General features: G+C 37.4%; 1 protein-coding gene and 1 non-coding gene across 2 annotated transcripts in view; one reads left to right on the top strand and one right to left on the bottom strand.

Annotated features, from left to right (window-relative positions):
- Positions 1-21,164: 21,164 nt before the first annotated feature.
- Smp_123260 (putative ubiquitin 1) overlaps positions 21,165-23,055 on the top strand; it is a 25,582-nt gene continuing 23,691 nt past the window's right edge. Inside the window, exon 1 of the mRNA XM_018797982.1 lies at positions 21,165-21,358. Within this exon, the coding sequence (XP_018652969.1) occupies positions 21,256-21,358 (103 nt within the window). The 5' untranslated portion in view covers positions 21,165-21,255. The remainder of the gene's footprint in view (positions 21,359-23,055) is intronic.
- Smp_tRNA_02341_Gln_TTG.1.1 overlaps positions 22,876-23,055 on the bottom strand; it is a 659-nt gene continuing 479 nt past the window's right edge. The window contains exon 1 of the tRNA in view: positions 22,876-23,055. This exon is cut by the window's right edge and continues 479 nt beyond it. This is a non-coding gene — a tRNA.

Here is a 23,055-nt window from a genome sequence, read left to right as displayed (position 1 = left end):
CTGGCCCTACAGTGGCTAGCAGTGGAATCCAGGACGCGCGTTTCGTCCTATTTGAGACAATCCGTTCATTTGAAAATCGGATAGTAATTGAACAAATATTTCTTATAATGTAACATCTCATTGACTAGTTACCATACTGTAACTTTATCTAAAAGATTCGATTCGGACTTAAAGAACTAGAAAAAATATGAAATCGGTCACTACTTATTGTGGTCAATGAACTAAACACTAGCGGTTATGCATAGGAATCCGTAAGAATAGAAATTAATATCATGCATTGAAAACTCGTCTCAAAAGTTGCTGGCATTCCATTGAAAGTTAGAAAGGATCGATTTCTAGATCAACTGGAAACAATCCACTGAAATCGCCTCGTTTCTTTTGAAAGAGTCTTCATTGTTGATAAATGATAATTCAACGAATGTGAAATAGAGCTGTACAATGAAAATAGAGACCGAATGTGCATGGATCTAATTTCGTAGGTTCATTGGAAAGCCTAGAATATGTGGTATAATTATTCATTCCTCTTTTTTCTTGTATCACTCTTCAAATTCAGCTTCATTGCCATGCTTATTTACACACTGACTTCACGTCATCAAGTTTTATATCTACTTATCTCAATTACTCTGTTTTTCACTTCATAATCTTGATAAGCATCACTCTTTACTTTCATTCTCAATAGAACTGGTTTTAGATAAGAATAGTCATTCTTCTATCAACATTTAAAATTTATAGTAGCCGCGAATGAGAGTAACAGGCAGTTTTCAACTGTTATCTAGTAAAAAGCATATAAATACTTTATACTACTTATAAGATTAAAAGTAGTAAGAGTAGTAATTACCTCAAACTTAGCTCAATAGCTGCTTTTAGACTCCTGTTTCATCAATGAATGCATATCATTCCACCCTAAGTCGAAACCAATATTGATATGTTGTTTATTTCCCACCTTGTTTTCGCCGCTTTTGGAGTTGGTATCATACCGTGATAGAAACTAATACTTTTCAGATGTGTTTTTTGTTTTCTCCTTATTCGTTTTCTTGAATCTCTGTTAACAAATGTGCTCCTTCTACAAATGCAGTGAAATCTTCCCATCTATCAAAACTTCATTATGTCTTTAAAATAGTAACGAGTTGAAGGAGCGCTATGTAATGTTCCGTAGTCGTCAATTATATGTATTGATATATCAGCTTTGATGTACATGGTTATACTAGAAATGATTACCTATATCTGTAAACCCAAAAGCTCTTTATGTACTACGTTATGGCTTAATGTTAAATATGTATAGATGGCATAAAACATGTTCAAACATATATCCGTCCATTCAATGGATGAGTGCCCCATATAACAGTATAATATTCATTGACGATTTCATTTCATTTACTACCTCCATCTGTCAAATTGTGATGAGTTACAGTTGCATGTTCATAGATGCGGTATGTGTATAGATTTTGATGATTGGGATAGAGTCCCCACTGAAAACCATGCTGTTCTATTCAGTACATACCCATGAGATGAAAGAAGAACATTGAAAAATTCTAAATATTCTTCTCGCATTGAACATCAAATGATGGATGGGTAACTTCACGCATATAAATAATGTTCATCTAAACTACTTAATAGAAAGTTCAAACAGTTCTATTTTCATTATGGGTTCTGTGGAGATTGTTAAGTTTTTGATTGAAATCATGAATCAATCAATTAACATTGACAAATATTGAAAACGTAGAAGTACTGGACCACTGTTGTCGTAGTATGAGAACTCGGCTTTCATCATGAGGCGTCATAATTATTCCTTCAACTCCCAGGGCAGAGTTTAAATGGTTTGAACTATTTTTTTCTGGTTAGCGTTTTTTAGCGAGTTAGTTTTCTATGGGACGGGGTCGCTAACCCTTATGCCCAACCCTCCTCCTTTATTCGGGCTTAGGACCGGCAGTAGCCCCCTGAGGGGCTATATAGACTGTTGTAGGGTGATCAGTTGTAAGGTGATCAGTAGATGTGATAGGATTAAATCAATATGAATGAAGTATAAAGTATGAATTATTAGAATTAATCAAAAATTGATTCAGATGAAGTAACTATGTTGAGGAATAATATGTCAAAATGAAATGTCATAGGTTAGAACAACAGAAGGACTTTGATGAATCTTGAAACAATATACAATGTTAAAGTATTATATAGAACAACCAATACTCTTTTAAATGACTTAGTTCGAATAAGAGGAACGATCCACCTAAGTGTATACAGAATGGTGGTTTTAGATTAGGTTGTGAAGATATGGATGGAGATAGCATGGACGAAATTCCTACAACTGAAGAAAATATGGAACTCAAAACAAATATCAACCAATATCAAAGTCAGAATCTTCAATATGACCATCAAGACAGTTCCATTGTACGGAACTGAAATAGAGAGAACTACAACAACCATCATTTTAAAAAATACAGGCATTCATAAACAATTGTCTAGACAAGATATTCTAGATCCGTTGGCCAGATACCATCAGCAACAACGTACTTTGGGAGAGAGTAAACCAAATTTCAGTTGAAGAGGAAATTAGGAAAAGACGATGGAAATGGATAGGACATACATTTCGGAAATCATCAAACTGCATCTTGAGGCAAGTGCTAACATGGGATCCTGGAGCGAAACGGAAAAGAGGCAGATCGAAGGACTCATTGTGTCGAGAATTGGAGACAGACATCAAAAGGATGAATAGCACTTATCAGCAACTGGAAAAGATTAACCAGGACAAAGTTGGAGAATCCTGATCGGCTACTCATGCTCTTCGAGAGGTAAAAGGGGTGAGGAATCAGATTGTACCAATTGCGATGACTTTTATATTGAAGAATCGTCACGTGAAATCTTAACTGACACGAAGGAACATTTAAGCTGCATAGGAAGATCTAATAGACTAGTAGAAATAGAAAATCTGCAAAACACACTGACAAAAGGGTTGCATGACATTTCCAAAAACCACCAAATCGACATAAAATAATAATGTATGGTGGTCGATATTCGATATTATCCTTAAACGTCGTAACATTGTTCGTCCTGATAACCGTTACTCGATAACGTCCTAACGGTGTATAAATCAGAAGGTGAATACGAAATGTTGATTGAGTTTATTATTGAACCAAGCACAGATATCCAAAATTACAGGCACGTTAAGCAAGCATGAAAGAGTAGTGCCGTAAAGTCAGTGAGTGAGCGTACAAGCCGAATGAGAGAGCGAGCGAGTGAGTGATCGAGTCAATGAACGAGTGTGCGAGTCAACGAATCAGTGAGTACAGTAAACAGGATTAAGATGTACATATATACATATACATAGTGAAATGAATCAATTAAGCGATTAATAGTAAGGCTAACAAAATGAATAGATGCGTAGGCAGTAAACAATGCTCAAGCGTATACAATAAGGCTACAATAGTATAGATAGGTTGTTATTGTACTAATAACTCTGACCGTTAAATAAGTTGGCAAAAGGGCTTAACCAAATTACATATGAACAAAAAGAATTCAGAGAAGTACATCCAAACCTAAAGAATGCCAAACACTTAAACCTTACCAAACCATACTGCTCTCAGCTAACAGAAATGATTAACTAACTAACCAACTTGAACCAATATTTAATCCGTTCAATTCTCACACCATTAACATACATACAATTTAGCTATAATCTATCGAGTTACAAAATTTCACATTTTTCATGACCACTCAAAAGCACATGAATATAGATCGTCTTACCTTTGAGCTGATTAACGTGGTATTAGTGTGATGTAATTTGTTTTTATGGTATCAAATATTTTATTTTGTTGCTCTTTGTAAGGATGGCTCGTTGGCAAACTCAAGGAAACCTCAAGAAGCTCAGAAAGAGCAGAAGACATTCCATCCAATCACCACTAGGGGAACATTCTAGAGTGTCGAAGTGTAGCCTCCCTATTGGATGAATAAGAATGACCCCCTATGTGCCTATTGGCTGTCCGAAATGATGATTTACTTTCAGCCAAAAAACTATAAATACATGAGATTTTTGTATTATATTTGACACTGTTTTGGGGAATAAAATTCCTACTTACTAGTCTTCTGTCTTCTCTCTTGCGACTTTGTGGGTTCGATCGTTCAAGTAGTCTAGTAGTACGCGGCATAGCAAGAATCAAAGCTCTAGATATAACACTCTATATTACTTACTCAGGATCTTTAGGCATCTAGGCGAACGGGTAAGTCTAAGACCACTGAATAGATATACAGTGGTTTATAATTTCAACTTGAATCCGTCCGCGGTATTAGGCAATCATCTTCCATTGCCTTTGGTGGATAACCTCACACATGGAATGAGTGAACTCCATAGGTCACAGCTTCTCAAAAGACCACTGGTAACTACCTCTTCAAATTATTTGCTAGTGAGAATGAACTATGCTGAGAGTTTTAGGTTTGATCCACGGTGTAGTCATATGTGTGCACTGCCTAGAAGTTTCATATTAGAACGAAATAACTCTCTAGTGCTTCTCAGTTTTCAGTGACTGTCTAATTAACGTTAGTGAATGATGCAAACTATTTTATCATTATGAACAATCCACTCAATGCTCAATTTGTTTAAAATTATAAACACGTCTTGGTTACGATATTTACAAATCATTAATACTTATACACACTCACTGGCTGGATACTATCAGCAACAGTGTTTTATGAGAAAGGACAAACGAGCTTCCAGATGAAGATGAAATTACGAAAAGACGTTGGAAGTGGTGGATCGGACATACATTGAGGAAATCACCAAACTGCACCACAAGGCAAGCCCTAACTTGGAATTCTGAAGGGAAGTGGAAAAGAGGAAGGCCAAAGAACACATTAAGTTGTGAAATAGAAGCAGATATGAAAAGGATGAATGTTAACTGGAAAGAACTGGAAAGGATTGCACAGGGCAGGGTTGGATGAAGAATGCTGGTGTATGGCCTATGCTCCTCGACGAGGGATAACAGGCGTAAGTAAGTAATACTTACACAGACATGAAGCATTAGACCAAAGTTAAGGAGCATTTTGAGTCAATATGAAATCCCATATCTAATGTGTTGTAATGGAGCGAGTACCAGAGAAGTTAGAACTTTAGACACTATTTTTTGAACTATTATTGTTTATAAGCAAAGATGGACAGTGGTTAGCAGTGGACTACAGGACGCGCGTTTCGTCCCATTTGTGACTCGTCAGCTGGATGCACCTGCATCTCAGAGTTGATGTTCACTCTGTTTTATTACATAATCATTAGATAACTAAATTATTGTATGTATATTCCTGATGTTGTAATAATCCTTCAGATCTGTCAACTATTGTGATACACTTTACTATTCTTTAATTATGTACTTCTCGTTTGATGATTTCTTATTTGAGATACTTTTCTGTTTAATACTTAATTTACATAAACCTTAATTGTTTGAGATACATATATTACTGCATCAGTGTCTACTATATTCTAATACTGAACTAAAGGCTGGACTAGAAGAAGGGCATGCATCCAGAACAATAGGAGTAAAGATTTATCTCGCCTCAAACTAAAGGTTAATCTTACTAGCCAAAGCGTATAATTGTTCTAAGATTAAGAAGCTAGCAATAGCTGAAAGAGTATACGCGGAAGTACAGAAATATAATCAGGACTCTTATTAGAGAATCTTTTTACGAGATGTCGATCACCCAGAAATTATAGCATAATAGAAGTTTAATAATTACTAATTACATAAGAATATTAACTACGCCTATAGCTCCTCCGGGGGCTACTGCCGGTCCCAAGCCCGGGTAAAGGAGGAGGGTTGGGCATGGGATTAGCGACCCCATCCCGTAGAAAACCAACTCGCTAAAAAAACGCCAAAAAACATAAGAATATTCTGTCTACATACTTACGATAAAAATGAACTTCCAAGCAACTTTAAACATTTAGTTAGTTGAATATTGAATACGTAGGTGGACTTAGATATCATTAAAGCTGTATGTTAATGTGTGCCGTCCAATGCTTCCAGGTTTTCCATGGTGGTCTAGCTTCGATTGACTCATCATCCCAACTATTTAAATTACTATAATATCCACTAAAACCTCTTCTGATAATAATCAACATGTGCTGATTAGTGACTGGCTTCAACAGGTATTTCATGGAGTTCTAGTAAGTAGCAGTGACCAGTGGAGTTCAACCAGGTCTGTTGCGAGATAGTAACTCACTGAAGATAGTGGTGGGTGTGTCGCTCAATTTCGTGGGTCAGTTGAAGTCAAATATTAACACCATTGTATGCCGGTCAGTTCGGTGGTTTAGAGGTTAAGCGCTCGCGTGCGAAACTGATAGGTCCTGGGTTCGAATCTCATGAGACGGGATCGTGGATGGGCACTGCTGAGGGGTCCCACAATAGGAGGAAACGGATGTCCAATGCTTCCAAGTTTTCCATGGTCGTCTAGCTTCAATTGACTCATGATTTCAACTATATAAAATTACTAAAGTCTCCAAAAAACCCCCTTCTAATATGAATTATCATTCAACAACTACTATCAAAAGCATATGGTCAAACAGAAATTGAATAAAATAAGATCAAAATTTTATTTCAGTTGAATAATAAAGAAACAATAAAATGAAATTTAATAATTTCAATAGTTGAGATCATGAGTTAGCTGAAGCTACACAAAAATGGAAAACCTGGAAGCAATGGACGACCGTTTCACCCTATTATGGGATTCCTCAGCATTGCGCGTCCACGATCCCGCCTCGTGAGATTCGAACCAACGACCTTCAGTCTCGCGTGTGAACGCCGGCGTCTAACGGTGTTGATGTCTAATTTCAACCAATCCATTAATGAAATTTAAGAAAAAAACTTATAAATAGTCAGATCTTAATTTATAGACGACCTTTAGGTGACTCTAAAATGACCTTTAGACAACTCAATTATCAGGGTCAAAAGAGAGTTATAGTTTAATAATGGAAATTAAGATCAAGATTGAGAGTTAGAATTTAAGGTTAGGAACTCAGTTAAGGGTTTTCAACACGCACTGACACATCTATAGTATCAAAATACTATTAAATGTTGTAACACGTTATATATTGACGTTCACTTGGAAGCAGGAGAGATCTGAAACAACAATACAACAGTCAGGACCGGTAAGTGCCTCTGAAGTAAGAACATGGTGTACTGGCACAACAGATATATTTTTAAAATTAAAAGACGCGGTTCGAGTACAAAAGGGGAAACTTATTAAAAAATAGTTTTATTCGTTTTTCTGCAGGTTCAGATCGCGTAAAGTTTGCTTCTCTTCTTCCAGTGCGTTTACTCTTTGTTGTCCTGCAATAAGAAAAACAAACTCGCATTGGTAACGTCGCATGTAATGTAAGCAAAGATGGATAGTGGCTAACAGTGGAATCCAGGATGAGCGTTTTGTCTTATATGGGACTCTTTAGCCGGATGTACCTGAATCTCAGAGTTGATATTCACCCTGGGACTCGAACCCAGTACCTTTCGCTTCAAACGCCATCACGTTATCCTCTCAGCTACTGAGTCCAGATAGCCATCCGCTTGTGCAAAGAGGTGAAGTTTAAATTCACTGAGTATTGTTAGCACAAGCAAGTGGCTATCAGGACTCAGTAGCTGAGTGGATAACGTGATGGCGTTTGAAGCGAAAGGTACTGGGTTCGAGTCCCAGAGTGAATATCAACTCTGAGATTCAGGTATATCCGGCTGAAGAGTCCCATATAAGACAAAACGCTCGTCCTCGATTCCACTGCTAGCCACTATCCATCTTTGCTTATCATGCTTGTGAATTAAGGCTATATCGAGGCAATCCGAACAGTATGCACATATGCCAATAAGAGACTGACCAGTTGCAGTCCTAAAACATCAACGGGAAGATTCAAACAAACAATACTAAGTGAGTCGCATGTAATAATTTTTAATACCGTTACAATGTGAATGAATGAATTTAGCGCTAAAATTTTAAACTTCCTATCCTTATTTTCATTGGTTCATTGCAATTTCTCCCACTGGAAAATCCATAAACTTTAAAAATAATTCAGGGTAGAGTTATACACCAATATTCATTTCCCAATATGGATGAAATAATTATTCAATCCAACTAATAACATAAATGAAATCATGAGTCAATCGAAGCTAGACCACCATGGAAAACCTGGAAGCACTGGACGGTAGTATCGTCCTATTGTGGGACAGACAGACAGACCGCATCACACCATAAAATAGAAAATAATATTTGTACAAGATCAAGCCAAATGTGGCTGTGAACGTGGGATACAATAATCAGTAAACTGAGTATAATTTAGGAACAGTAAATCGTATGATAATAATCAATAGGTCAAAATGAAGCTTATAATAAGATGAATCTAGATACGTACAATCTAATCACTGAGTAGTTATACAATAAGAATATACATAGAATAATCGTCCTGGGAGTTACCCGTACTTATGTCTTCACCAAGATAATAACAGGTTTTGTGGAGATTGTTCAGTTTTTGATTGAAATCATAAATCAATCAATTAACATTGACTACCATTGAGAACGTAGAAGTACTGGACCACTGTTTTGTTCTAATATGAAACTCCTCAGCAATGCGTATCCATAATGTTGTTAATCGAATTTTCTACATGAATTCTAAATGAAGGAAACCTGATATCATCAAATCTTGTTTTTTCTCAGACAGAAAACAAAAACAAGATCATTGCAAATATTACAATATTTTTCTAATCTATTATCCCCCCCCTCTTGGATAAAACAATAAACCAATCATAAATTAGACAAAACACTTTCAAGGTTATTAATAGTCAATAAATCAGATGGCATTTTATGCCAATTTCATGTCTTCAAGAAACGAATGGGTCTAGTTACTATGTCCTTCGTTGATTTCAAAATAATGGAAAGAAAACATTGAATGATATACGATTAGTTTATTGTTTTATCTAAGGGGGGATAACAGATTGAACACAACCCCCCTTCTGAGATTGAACAAATGTTGTAATATTGGCAATGACCTTGTTTTGTTTCTGTCTGAAGAAAACAAGATTTGATGATATCAGATTTACTTGATAGTTTTCTATTTTTCTCGCTTATTTTATTTATTTGAACACATAAATATTGGTACAAAGGGGCACCAGATATAGATACTGCCCAGGTACCCAAACTGAAGCACGTGGTTTTCTTAGGGGTCCACACCCGGAGTCTTTGATCTAAAGATCCGATCCACAAGGTAATGGAGCATCGTGAGGAGATGCAGTCCCATGGTAACCGGTGACCAACGATTGATTCATACGCCATTTGTTCCCTCAGGATACTGGAGCCAGCCCATATGCACCATTGGTTTGAAGTGAGGGTTTTCCGACTCCCCTAGATGAACTTTCTGTGTCCACCAACCTGGTTAAGGCACCAGACAATCACTTTTCGTCCTCTCAATTTCGTAAACAAGACCCGTGGTGCACGAAGGCAGTGAGTAGGATTTCCCTGTCAGAGGCTATATACGCGTGGCCGTTTAAGGGCATTTGGAGAGGGAGAGCAGACTCTCCCCACTCTCGGCCATACCAAGGCTTTTGGGGGCTTCTCGCTTATAAGGCTGTTTCAATAACAAAATGATTATGTTGTGAATGTTAGTGATAAATTAGAACAATATTATGTGACATATATTTTCAAATTGGTGTCTACTTTAAAATGTTGGGAGTAGTAGTATTGTTTTCTAATTAGGACGTTTCTTTGTAGTTCATACAATCTATTTAGTGCTGGATCTAATGTTAGAGAAACGACAGATGTTTTGTGCAATCTCTCATACTATTATATACTGTATTGTATAACTTGATTTGTTGTCAAGCTTGATGAGAAGAAAATATGACACTGATCACTATCACACGTGACCAGGTGATGTAGTACATTGTGGTTTTGTGTTAATTGTCTACCCACTTATCAAATGGACAACAAAGATGTCGTCTCCAGTTCAATTCACATACTGTATGGAATATGTGAATTTTGATGGAGTTTTGTTCTCTGAGCTGGATGGTTTGGTCGTGGAGCTTTCATCATCCTTCTGAACGACATTATCCGCATAAACTTCGGGTAGACTTTGTATAGTCAGTAGAACGGTATATGCTTGAGAAGCTTGAACTGTGTTCCCATTCAATGAACGTAATTGAGTGTTGGTTTATGTTAGGACCATAGATCTATTCGTTGGAATTGATGGATTTGTGATGGATGACATAAGATTGTAGATGCATATTTAAATTGATAAAATGTCTTATTATACACTGTAATTTGCATTATTTCTCTCAGAGTTTTCAATTTTGCTTTGTTTTGTGAATGTTAGATGGTTATATACAAACGACTGTGTTTCGTATCTCTTATAACGTGTGTCGACAATTGTTATTATCGTATATCCGCCTATTAGAAAGCAGTGAATTATCGATCGGACCGATGATACACGCGGAAAACCGTACAAGCAGTTTAGAGTACCTTTCGGTCCTGCTTTCTGCCTGGCCCAGCCAGTTAAGTTCAGAACACCAATAACAACCTCTGCGGTATGAATCATTGTATTTCAAACATACTGAGTTTAAATACCAATCAAACAGACCACATCGTACCATAAAATAGAAAATAACATTTGTACAGGATTCAGTCAAATGTGGCTGTGAACGTAGAGAACAGTAATTAATGGACTGAGGATAACTCAAGAACGGCCAATCGTACAGTAATAATCTATGGGTCAAAGTGAAGCTCATAATAAGAGGGAAACGAACATGAATAGTTAAGTTACTTAATAGTTATACAATAAGAAATATACGCATCGTATTGGTCCATAAATAGTTCTCAAAAGTTACCATTCACAATTCTCCTCGGGATATAACAATATCTTGCCTAAATGTTAAATTAGTTCGCATTTTCCAGTATACCGTTTGTATTCTCTTATGAGAATTGATTGGTACTGTTTGATTTGTATCTACGATAGCCAATTTCACTGACAAATCGGTTACTACTGAGAGAACTTTAGCATAATTGTATCCCTTTGAGACTGATATATTTACTAATATTACTTACTTACGCTTGTTACTCCGAATGGAGCATAGGCCGTCGACCAGCATTCTCCAACACACTCTGTCCTGGGCCTTGCTTTCTAGTTCTATCTGTTGTATCCTAGTGAAGACATAAGTACAGGTAACTTCCGGGACCTATTAATGGACTATTATTCTATATGTATTCTTACTGTTTAACTATTGAGTACATAAATTGTATATATCTATATTCATCTTATTATAAGCTTCATTTTGACCTATGGATTATTATTATTGTACGAACTAATGTTCCCAAATTATATTCAGTTTATTGATTATTGTATCCCACGTTCACAGCCTCATTTGGCTTGATCTTGTACAAATGTTATTTCCTATTTTATGGTGTGATGTGGTCTGTTTGTCTGTCTGGTATATAAACCGAGTATGCTTGAAATAAATGATTCGCATAACAGAAGGTGTAATTGGTGTTCTGGACTCAAATGGACGGGTTAGGCGGACAAGGGATCAGTAAGGACGCTAGACTGCTTATACTCGTTGAACTTCATTGATTTGCCAGTGTCAAGATTGGAAAAGTCGCATTTCGATTGGTGGATAATTCAAGCGATAAAAGCCGGACATAAAGTCATAAAGAATTGGCAATGGCTATTTGATATGGCTCGTACGTTGAACGCTTTATTCGGATCCTAGCTATTCGGATAACCCCAGGCTAGCACTACTCAGCGACTTGAAAGACCAGAGAGAAGACACGAGTATCAGAGAAGCACTTTACTACAAGGTTCAGTTATGTACAGAGAAACAGGGGTTTTATAGTAATTAAAAGACCTTGAGATTCCATAGTAACAGTATGTTAACAGCCAATCAGGACCTTGTTATTTTAGTAGCATTTTAGTAGCATAGCTTCTAACTGATCGCTGATTGGTTGGGCTCTTTATGAGCCTCTCTAGAGTTTATTGTAAGCCGACCTAACACCTCCCCTTTTTTTTGAAGATTCGATTCTGATTTTTTTTTAAAAATTATCTGTAAGTTGAAATTCTCCAACATTTCCTCCCCCACGAAATAATGTTGGATCATCATATCTCCAAAACACAATTAGTATGACTTCATTTAGGACATTTTTCTCGTATTGAACGCAGAATCTACTAGAAATAAATAGATGATGATGAACGATATTTGATTTTAGGTTATCGGAATTCGGATTCTCTGAAATATCTCCATCAAATTCATTAAGATTTTCATTAGAGGATATTAGATAACTAGGAGAATCGGCATCTAATAAAATTGCATCAGATTTTTGATCACCATCTGATTTGACCGGCTTATTTTTCTCATCTTTATACGAAATTTCATCAGAATTATGGGCATCATTACGCGAACCCATATTATAAACTTCTGTCTCCCCATGATTTCGAATCACATTTGGCACAATTTGGTTAACTGTATTGTTCCAGTTATTTTCTGGACATGCGTTCTTCCAGTTTTCTTGGCCAATATCACGTAAACTGTAGTTCTGTTCTGACGTAAGTTTGTCGTCAGAGATGGGCGGACTTAATGGTGTTTCATTTGATTCTGGACTAAGGGGGTTGTCTGCGGAACCTTCTTTTTCTTGCTCATCTGATACTGTCACAGTTTCATGTGCATTAGGCAAGATATTGTCTTGCTCTGAACCGGCCAACTTACCAATTTTGCATTTTCCATCAGATATAAAGGGAATTGAACCCTCAACTTGGCGTTCTTCTGGGACGGCCATTTTAGCACCATTATTGAAAAACTTGTCCAAGACTGTCTCAATTAGTTGCTGCTGGAAGGCTAGCATCTGTTGTTGCCGGTGCTCTAAGATTATCAGCGCCTGTTCTAAAGAAATCGTCATTTTTTTCTGCTGATAATAATAATAACTCCGAAAATTCACCGGCAATTATTACAGCTTGTTTGATTCCCAAATCACGTCTCGGTTGCTGTATTTCTCTTTTTTTTGCCAGAATCCTCGACGACAATTGTTGTATTTTTTTGTGTACCAAAAACCCCGACAACAATTGTTTTTTTTTTGCCGAAATCCCCGTCGCCACTGATATGTCTTGTAGGTTGAACGCTTTATTCGGATCCTAGCTATTCGGATAACCCCAGGCTAGCACTACTCAGCGACTTGAAAGACCAGAGAGAAGACACGAGTATCAGAGAAGCACTTTACTACAAGGTTCAATTATGTACAGAGAAACAGGGGTTTTATAGTAATTAAAAGACCTTGAGATTCCATAGTAACAGTATGTTAACAGCCAATCAGGACCTTGTTATTTTAGTAGCATTTTAGTAGCATAGCTTCTAACTGATCGCTGATTGGTTGGGCTCTTTATGAGCCTCTCTAGAGTTTATTGTAAGCCGACCTAACACTATTCGTTTATAAAGTCATAACACTGCCCAATTTTTGTTCATTCTTCTCATGTCTGACTCTATTTCTCAGCGTGATGTATTCTTTGGTCTTCCTCTTTTCTTCTGACCTTCAGGATTCCATGTGATGAGGGCTTGCCTTGTGATGCAGTTGCGTGCTTTCCTCAATTTGTGTCCTATCCACTTCTAGCGTTTCTTCTCGATTTCTTCCTTCACTGAAATCTGACTTGTCCTCTCCCACACTAGATTTACAAATATTAGTCATTAAATGTTAATCAATATTTACTGTGCCTAATGTCTCGTTCTGATCACGCTGAATAGATCATTTTACAACACTATAGTGAACAAGAACACGAATGGAGACAGTTGAATGTAAGCATAAAATTACAGACTATTTCACTAAAATCTGACAACCATACAGAACTTGCAAACTATTGATCCATTGTCTTAATCTTGACCATTCATTCTGCAAATATCAATTCATAGTCTTCGATTATTTTCGTTCATGCATTTTCATACCAAATACGTTTCGTCCCCGTTCTTTCCTTATCGATCTTCTACTGAAATACATTCAATGCCCGATCATCGTTATATACTACTTATGTGGATATAAGTAAGCCCACACCACAATATGACTATTGATTTTCATAATATATAAGTAAATTAATTATTTCTCTCATCTTACTTCTAACTGTTTTGGGGAAACTTTGTTCATTTCATTCATATTTTGTTTGTCCTCTCAACAAGTTTCTCTCTCTTATCATGTACGTGTATGTGTTTGTGTGTCTATATGCCTTGGTCTTCACTCTTTGATTCGCCCCAATTCAAAGTAATATGGAATCAGTGATTCATTTGAATAATAATTAATAAACAAAGATAAAATGACGCCAATTAATCCAACTAAGTCGCCATATATGATTAGTATTATCATTAGTAAATGCTTGTTATTTTCCTGTTCAAGATATATACTACTAATAACGATTCATTTCTATTATTAAATAATGTACCCTTTAATATCAGAAAGGGTTTTTGTGGATATTATTGTAATTTTAGTAGTTGAGATAAGCGGTTAATTGAAGCTATACCACCACAGAAAACCTGTAAGCACTGGATGGTCGTTTCGTTCTAGTGTGGGACTCTTCAGAAGTACACATCCATTATCCCATCTCGTGAGATTCGAACTCAGGACCTATCAGTCTCACGCGCGAATGCTTAACCTCTAGAGCACTGAGCCAGCCGGCATCCAACCGTGTTAATATCTATCTTCAACCAATCCACGAAATTAAGCGACACATCCACCATTGTCTTCAGTGAGCTACTATTTCACAACAAACCCGGTTGAATTCCACTGGTCACTCCTTCTCACTAGAACTGCAGGAAATACCTCTTGGAGCTTAATTCCGTGGATTGGTTGAAGTTAGACATTAGCACCATCGGATGCCGGCCAGCCCAGTGGTTCTAGAGGTTAAGCGCTCGCGCAAGACTGATAGGTCCTGGGTTCAAATCTCGCGAGACGGGATCGTGGATGCGCGCCGCTGGGGAGTCCCACAATAGGAGGAAACGACTTTCCAGTGAAACTCCTTAGTTAAATATACCTGGATTACAGGTTAGTGATAATCTGAATTGATAGACACTGTGTTTAATAATTAGTGTAAACATCTAGTAGGCTAAGATGAAGATGTGCTTGTAATGAACGAGAACTCAGGTGGGTACAAGTAGTTTATTGTGTTATTCAAAATTACAAGATATCTTCGTGAAATATGAGAACCATAAGCCGAGTACTTCATTTGTAAATCTTTTATCGATTGTGCTTTGCATTCTGTATGGTTCTTCCAATTTCCAATTCTTTTCTATTTTCCCTTCTTTTCTCTTCAACTCGATCTTTTTAGCCTTCAGCTGCCAGGTTTCCCACTTCCGATTGGTGTTACATACTGCTTATGTCAACAGACATAAGTAGCATGCGTTACACAAGGTGTATCCAGCTGACGAGTCCCAAATTGGACGAAACGCGCGTCCTTGGTTCCACTTCTAGCTACCATCCATCTCGAGGCAATACGCACAGTATGCACACATGTCAATAAGAGACGGATCAGTCACAGTTATAAACATCAATGGCAAGAATCAAGTAAACAATACCAAGTGCATTTACACCACACATCTAGTTGACAAATCTTAAAAAGGAAGAAATATGGTCTCTCGGATCAAATTACTTCCATTTTCAACTGTTTATCTATTTCGCTTTCAAAATGTCCCATAGTTCAATAATTATTCTTTTGCGTGTGTGAAGGAGAATAAGTGCTGGTTATATTCATCAACAAAAAAGCCTGCAGTAGACCAGAACACAGGCCGAAACAACCATCGTATTTTTTTTAAGTACAAAATTACAGAATGTCTTGCTAAAATATGCGAATCATACATTGAGTACTTTATTGGCAAATTTCTATCATTTGTCCTTCACATACTGTATGATTCTTCCTAGTTGCCATTCCTTTCTATTTTCAATTATATTTTCTTTAACTTGATCTTCTTAGTCTTCTGCTGCCAGGGTACTACTCATGGAGGAGTATAGGTCAATCACCACCATTCTACATTTAACTCTGTCCTAGTCAATCATTTTCAGTTCATTCCAGTTCCTATTCATCCTTTTCATGTATCCCTCCGATTCCCGACGCAACGTGTTCTTAGTTCTGCCTCTTTTCCTTTACCCTTCAACATCCCATGTTAGAACTTGTCTCGTGATGCAATTTGACGATTTCCGAAATGTATGTCCTATCCACCTCCAACATCTTTTCATAATTTTCTCTTCAACTGGAAGCTGGTTTTTGCTCTCCCACAGTAGGTTGTTGCTGATGATATCCGGTCAACGCACATTGAGTATCTTGCTTAGACAACTGTTTGTAAATACTTGTATATTTTTGATGATGTTTGTGATAGTTCTCCGAGTTTAAGCTCCGTATGACAGAACTGTCTTGACGTTCGTATTAAGGATCCTGACTATGATATTGGTTGACAGTTGTTTTGAGTTCTATATATTGTACAACTGTAGGAATGCTGTCCTTGCTTTGCTAATCTATGCCTACACATATGCGTCAGATCTTCTTTGTTCATCAATGACGCTGTTCAGGTACATGAATGTCTCCACCTGTTCCAGAGTTTCTCCACCAAGTGTGATTGAGTTGGTTTTCTTTGTGTTGTATTCGCGGATCTTGCTTTAGATCACGTAATTTAAATATTTAACAACGATATTAAAGTAGATCCTAATTCAAAATCAATATCCATCAAACCAAAGTTTACTGTCTCAATTCATTAACACAGTTTACAGTACCATGAATGTTAGGGATATAAGTACTAATAAGTACTAGCCCCCAAATGCCCTGGTACGGCCGAGAGTGGGGAGAGTCTGCTCTCCCTCTCCAAATGCTCTCACATGGCCATGAGTAATATAGCCTCTAACAGGGAAGTCCTACTCACTGCCTTCTCATGGCATTACTGTTGTTTACGAAATGGAAAGGACGAAAAGTGAATGTCCGGTACTTTAACCGGGTTAGTGGACATGGCGAGTTCACCTAGGGGAGTCGGAAAACCCTCACTCCAAACCAATAGTGCACATGGGCTGGCTCCAGTATCCTGAGGGAACAAATGGCGTATGAATCAATCGTTGGTCACCGGTTACCATGGGACTGCATCTCCTCACGATGCTCCACTGCCTTGTGGATCAGACCTTTGGGTCAAAGACTCCGGGTGTGGACCCCTAAGAAAACCACCGGCTTCGAGTTGGGCACCTGGGCCGTATCAAAGCCCTCACACAAATCTCATTTGATTTGTGTGGCACATATGTATCTGGTACCCGTTTGTACCAATGTGTGTTTAAATAAATAATAATAACTAATCTCCTGACTTATAAAATAAAGCTAAATTCATACAAGTGACATGGAACGTCGTGTTTATTGTGTATCCTGAAATAGTACAAAAATCACGCGATTCAGACGGTATTTATGTTATTTTCATGTCTTAAGCTTAAGTTAACAGTTTGACATTTAAAAGGGTTGTTCACATGATGAACATAAAATTTAATACACGTGATATTACATCCAATATCATAGAAAGTTACACACATACAAAAGACCTTCACTATACTAACATTCTTAATCGATCATCGAAGTGACCTAGCGTAGGTTTACCCACTTTTAGTTAATCAAAAACCCGGTAACAAGGAATTACGATAATTTAACTGACGTCATCAACAATGAAGATGAAAGTTAGTAACCTTCTTCAAATTGTTAGCTATGGCTTTAAGACAGTAACATTGATTCTACCTTATTTGTCGTTATGATGAAGGAATAAACCATGAAACAAGTGGGAAGTGAAAATTCCAATAATTTATGGAAGATGGATATCATCACACGATTGTATGCGTCAAAATATGAAAATCTTCTCTCTGTAACGTAAATAAATTCACAAATTAAATAGCTTTATAGGTTTTCGACAACGATAGGACTCCTCAGCAGTGCGCATCCACAACCCCGCACTCACGAGATTCGAACTCAGGACCTATCAGTCTCGCGCCAGAGCACTTAACCGATAGACCACTGAGCCGGCCGGCATTCAACGGTGTTAATGTCTAACTTCAACTGATACACAAAGTTTGGGCAACCGTTCATCAGTTGTCTTCAGTGAGTTGTTATCTCACAACAGACGTCCAGTGCTTCCAGGTTTTCTTTGGTGGTCTAGCTTCAATTGACTCATGATTTCAACTATGAAAATACTGAAATCTCCACAAAACCCTTTCTGATGGTGACCTTATTAGTCCTAATGGACATACGCCTAGTTGAAAGTTCTCGGTCAAGCATCCGCATCAGATCATGTTTGGGTACACAGTTAGGTATGCTTATCTCTTATAATAACAGATCAACTAAGATTGTAAACATTCAAATACATTGATCATTATTTAAAATATACCTTCGTATTCTATTATCCTTGACTTATGATCTGATTACAAGCCCTCACATGGAATCCTGAAGGCCAAAGGAGAAGAGGAAGACCAAAGAACACATTACGTCGAGAAATAGAGACCGACATGAGAAGAATGAAGAAAAAATGGATAGAACTAGAAAAGAAGGCCCAGGACAGAGTGGGTTGGGGAAAGCTGGTCGGCGGCCTATGCTCCATTGGGAGTAACAGGCGTAAGTAAGTAAGTAATGATCTGGTTAGCTTTGGGATCTTTTCATAAGAAGAGATTTCAGATGGTAACTTTATCGAACACTAAACAGTAAATACTTTGGAAGTTATCACAGTTGTTCTTCAATTCAAAGAACTGATCATCGATATAACTTCACACCTCTAATTTCAAACATTATACCTATACTTCCAAAAAGTTTACAACAAACTACACCCCCTAAATGTCTCTTTCAATTTATGTACCACATTAGAAATTATATTACACCAACCTGTAAAATAGTTGTCTTAATCAGTTAGAACAGTCCCATAATCTATTTATATGTGTATAGTCGATTGTTTTCTACCGAGTAATAATTCTCAACTTAGTATCTTCTATGATGAGTCTTCTTTCATTGTTTTATAACGATGAATGTGTAATATGAACAGTTGAAAGTTCGCTCTTCTCTTGCTTCCTACGTCCATGTAGTTATTATCTCTGAAGTATCTCTGTGTATTAGTCATCAAACCTATCTACCCCTCATTAAAACGCCCATCACATTTCATTGATCCTTTACTTTTGACCTTGAAAATTATACATACCCCAGGACATCTTTATTGGTTTGCATAGTAATTTACCTACATTTGTCGACTTTGCTTCCTCACCCTCACGTAAACCTCGCGAGGTGGGATCATGGATGCGCACTGCTGAGGAGTCCCATAATATGACGAAACGGCTTCCCAGTGCTTCCAAGGTTTTCCATAGTGGTCTAGCTTCAATCGACTCATGATTTCAACTATGAAAATACTGAAATCTCCACAAAACCCACCTTCTGATCTATAATCATATACTCACTAGTGACTGACTTCAAGAGATATTTCCTTGAATTCTAATGGGAAGCAGTGACCAGTGGAGTTCAACCAAGTCTGTTGTAGAGATATCAACTCACTGAAGACAATTGGTGAACGGTTGCTCAACTTCGTGGATTGGTTGAAGTTAGACATCAACACCGTTGGATGCCGGCCGGCTCAGTGGTCTATCGGTTAAGGGCTCTGACTGGAGACTGGTAGGTCCTGAGTTCGAATCTCGTGAGGCGAGATCATGGATGGGCACTGCTGAGGAGTCCCATAATAGGACGAAACGGCCGTCCAGTGCTTCCAGGTTTTCCATGGTGGTCTAGCTTTTATTGATTCATGATCTCACTTATGAAAATATCTTATCACTACTATAAACATTACACCTAATTGTCTCATTAACTTACAAGTCAGTCTCATATATTTCATAAAACTGCATATTTTAAAGCCTGACGACAATCTAATAACAACAATACTGTTCATCTGTTCGTATTACGAAGTACGTAGAGAAATCAAAGGATTGACAAACGAAGGTTGATTAGATACTAAATAACTTAAACAAGCCAGAAAATTTTTAGTTAATGCAGCTTCTTACATAGAAAGACTTATCGTTAATTATAATGATTGACGCTTCACGACTCTTTACATAATTGAAAGCGATAACTCAGTAACCTTGAATAGTACATTTGAAGTGATTGATTTGTATCTTATACCAGACAAAACTTAATCCGGGTTTATCATATTTTGTGGGTTGAACAAATAATACAAAATGGGTTTATTAGGTTAGATTACTGTATATGTATGTAAATACTAATAAAACAAGCTAAAGATGTATTCAGACAAAGTAAAATGACATACATTACTGTAATGATGTCGGAACTAACTGTTTTGATAGACAAAAACAACCGGATTAATGAGATAATGATACTTTAGCTGAATATTCATGAGTCGATGTAAGCTAGACCATCATTGAAAACCTGGAAACGCTGAATTCAACTATTAAAATTACTAAAATCTCAACAAACTCCATTCTGATCATAATCATCATGTTCTTACTGGTGACTAACTTTAAGATGATTTCCTAGAGTTCTAGTGAGAAGCTGTGACCAGTGTAGTCCAATCTGTGTCGAGTAGAGACAAGTATCTACCTCAGACAATGGATGAATGGTCAAGTAGTCATTCATGGATCGATGAAAGTTAGACATTTACACTGTTGGACGCCGGTTCGGTGGTCTAGAGATTAAGTGTTCGCTGCACGAGACCGAAAGTCCTGAGTTTGAATCCTGTATGTGGGGTCGTTGGACGCGCTCTATTGAGGAGTCGCATACTAGGACGAAACTGCTATCTAATGCTTCCAGGTTTTCAATTATGATCTAGCTTACATCAACTCATGAATTCAACTATTAAAATTATTACAATCTCCACAAAACCACCTTTCTGAAAATAATAATACATTTATCCTACATACTGTGGAATAATCAAAATGTCTGGACTATCTATCTAGTCACATGACTATCCAGACTGACTAGGTTTATGTGGGTGGTTTTCTGATTGATTTTTGATTGGGCAATTATGAATAGACAATCATGTCAACCAATAATATTTTTACATACATAATTAATTTCGGATTAAAGTAATCATGATTGGACAATCTAATGTTTTTATTATTGAAGGTCATGGATATCATTTGCATATGATTGGTGAATAAATTTTAGCCTTGAATGGATGATTATTTGAAAACAAAAACAAAAAAAAACAAGCATAATCAGTATATGAATCAAAGATCCTTTGTTTGTTGATCTGGTGTTTGGTGTTTCTTTTTCTTTATTGAGTTAAACTAATGTTAATATTCATCCGCGGTTTATCTGGTGCAGTTACACCTCTTAATGTGAGTCCACATGAGAGTGTACTATCTATAAAAATAAGGATATTTTACTTGAAAAGTAAGTTATTTATTTGTGAACTTGGTATGTTTTTTATGCACTTTTGTAGAATTCCATTTCAGGTTAATATGTTTTGTCATTGAACTTTATATGGGTGTCTATTTCATATGTCGGAGGGGGTTTTGTGGAGGATTTAGTATTTTCACTGTTGAAATCATGAGTCAATTGAAGCTAGACCACCATGGAAAACCTGGAAGCACTGGACGGCCGTTTCGTCCTATTGTGGGACTCCTCAGCAGTGCGCATCCACGATCCCGCAGTCGCGAGATTCGGACCCAGGACCTACCAGTCTCGAGCCGAAGCCCTTAACCGATAGACCACTGAGCCGGCATCCATCCATCCGGCATTCATATGTACCGAAATTGTTAGTTTTGGGAGATTGATCATGTGGATAAAAGTTTCGATATCCATCTTATTACCCGTACGACTTTAGTATTATCGTTGTTATGTGACCAATTTATTCTATCTAAGACTGTTAGTTATGTAATAAAATTCATTAGTCTAGCCTTGTACTGTCAGAAGATCACATCTATCATTGGCCGATGGGTTAATGCAGCGAGTTTTTCTGATATTGGATTGTCACCTATATTGACCTGTAGTCCTTGATGATAATTTACTAGTAAAGGTGAATTATAAGTAACAGTATTTAAAAGTCTGACAATATCTTGATCCGTTCAACAACTCATCAAACCACATATATGAATGATTTATAACACAGATTTATGATATCGCCTCTTGTATTTCTGACGAAAATTCACTCAATTCATATAGCTACAAAGCATTCTTTCACTATGGCTGGTGTCACTTCATGGTGTAACCCCTAAACCTCATATCCTCATTTATATAATAATCGGTAGACAGCATGGTGTTTCGAAACGCTCTCCATGATTGTGAAGTGATTTACACATTCATCATCGGCTTACTTTTATTGGCTTTACTCTGAGGATTCATATTTTCAAATACTATTCATATACTTAAAGGAGATGGAAAATTATCATCTGAAGTAATTTTAAGTTTACTTCACTTTGACTCAGTGATGCCATGGTTTGTTTATTCTTAAAATCAACTTTTATTTGCCGAAAATATAAATCAATCGATGAATTATCTGCGTTGTGTGAAGTCGGAATACTGGTACGGCCAAGAGTGGGGGGGCCCGCCTTCTCTCTAAATGCTCTCACACGGCCTCGCGCATATAGCCTCTGACAGGGAAGTCCTACTCACTGCCTTCTCGTGGTATTACTGTTGTTTACGAAATTGAGAGGAAGAGAAGCGAATGTCCGTCGCCCTAACCGGGTTGGTGAACAAGGAAGGTCCACCAAGAGAACTTGGAAAACCCTGATTCCAAACCAATGGTGCACATGGGCTGGCTCCAGTATCCTGTGGGAACAAATGACGTATGAATCGATCGTTGGTCACCGGTTACCATGGGACTGCATCTCCTCACGATGGTCCACTGCTTTGTGGATCGGATCTTTAGATCAAAGACTCTGGGTGTGGCCCCCTAAGAAAACCACCTGGGCAGTATCCCAGCCCTCACACAAAATCGAATAAGATTTGTGCGGCTCATATGTATTTGGTGCCCCCTTGTACCAATATTTATGTTAAGCAAAGATGGATAGTGGCTAGTAGTGGAATCCAGGACGCGCGTCAAGTCCTATTTGGGACTCGTCAGTTGGATGTACCTGCATCTCAGAGTT

The sequence above is a fragment of the Schistosoma mansoni genome, chromosome 6 (assembly GCF_000237925.1).
Source record: "Schistosoma mansoni strain Puerto Rico chromosome 6, complete genome".
Lineage (NCBI taxonomy): Eukaryota > Metazoa > Platyhelminthes > Trematoda > Strigeidida > Schistosomatidae > Schistosoma > Schistosoma mansoni.
The sequence above is the reverse complement of the archived record's forward strand: the minus strand, read 5'-3'. Positions and strand labels throughout refer to the sequence as shown.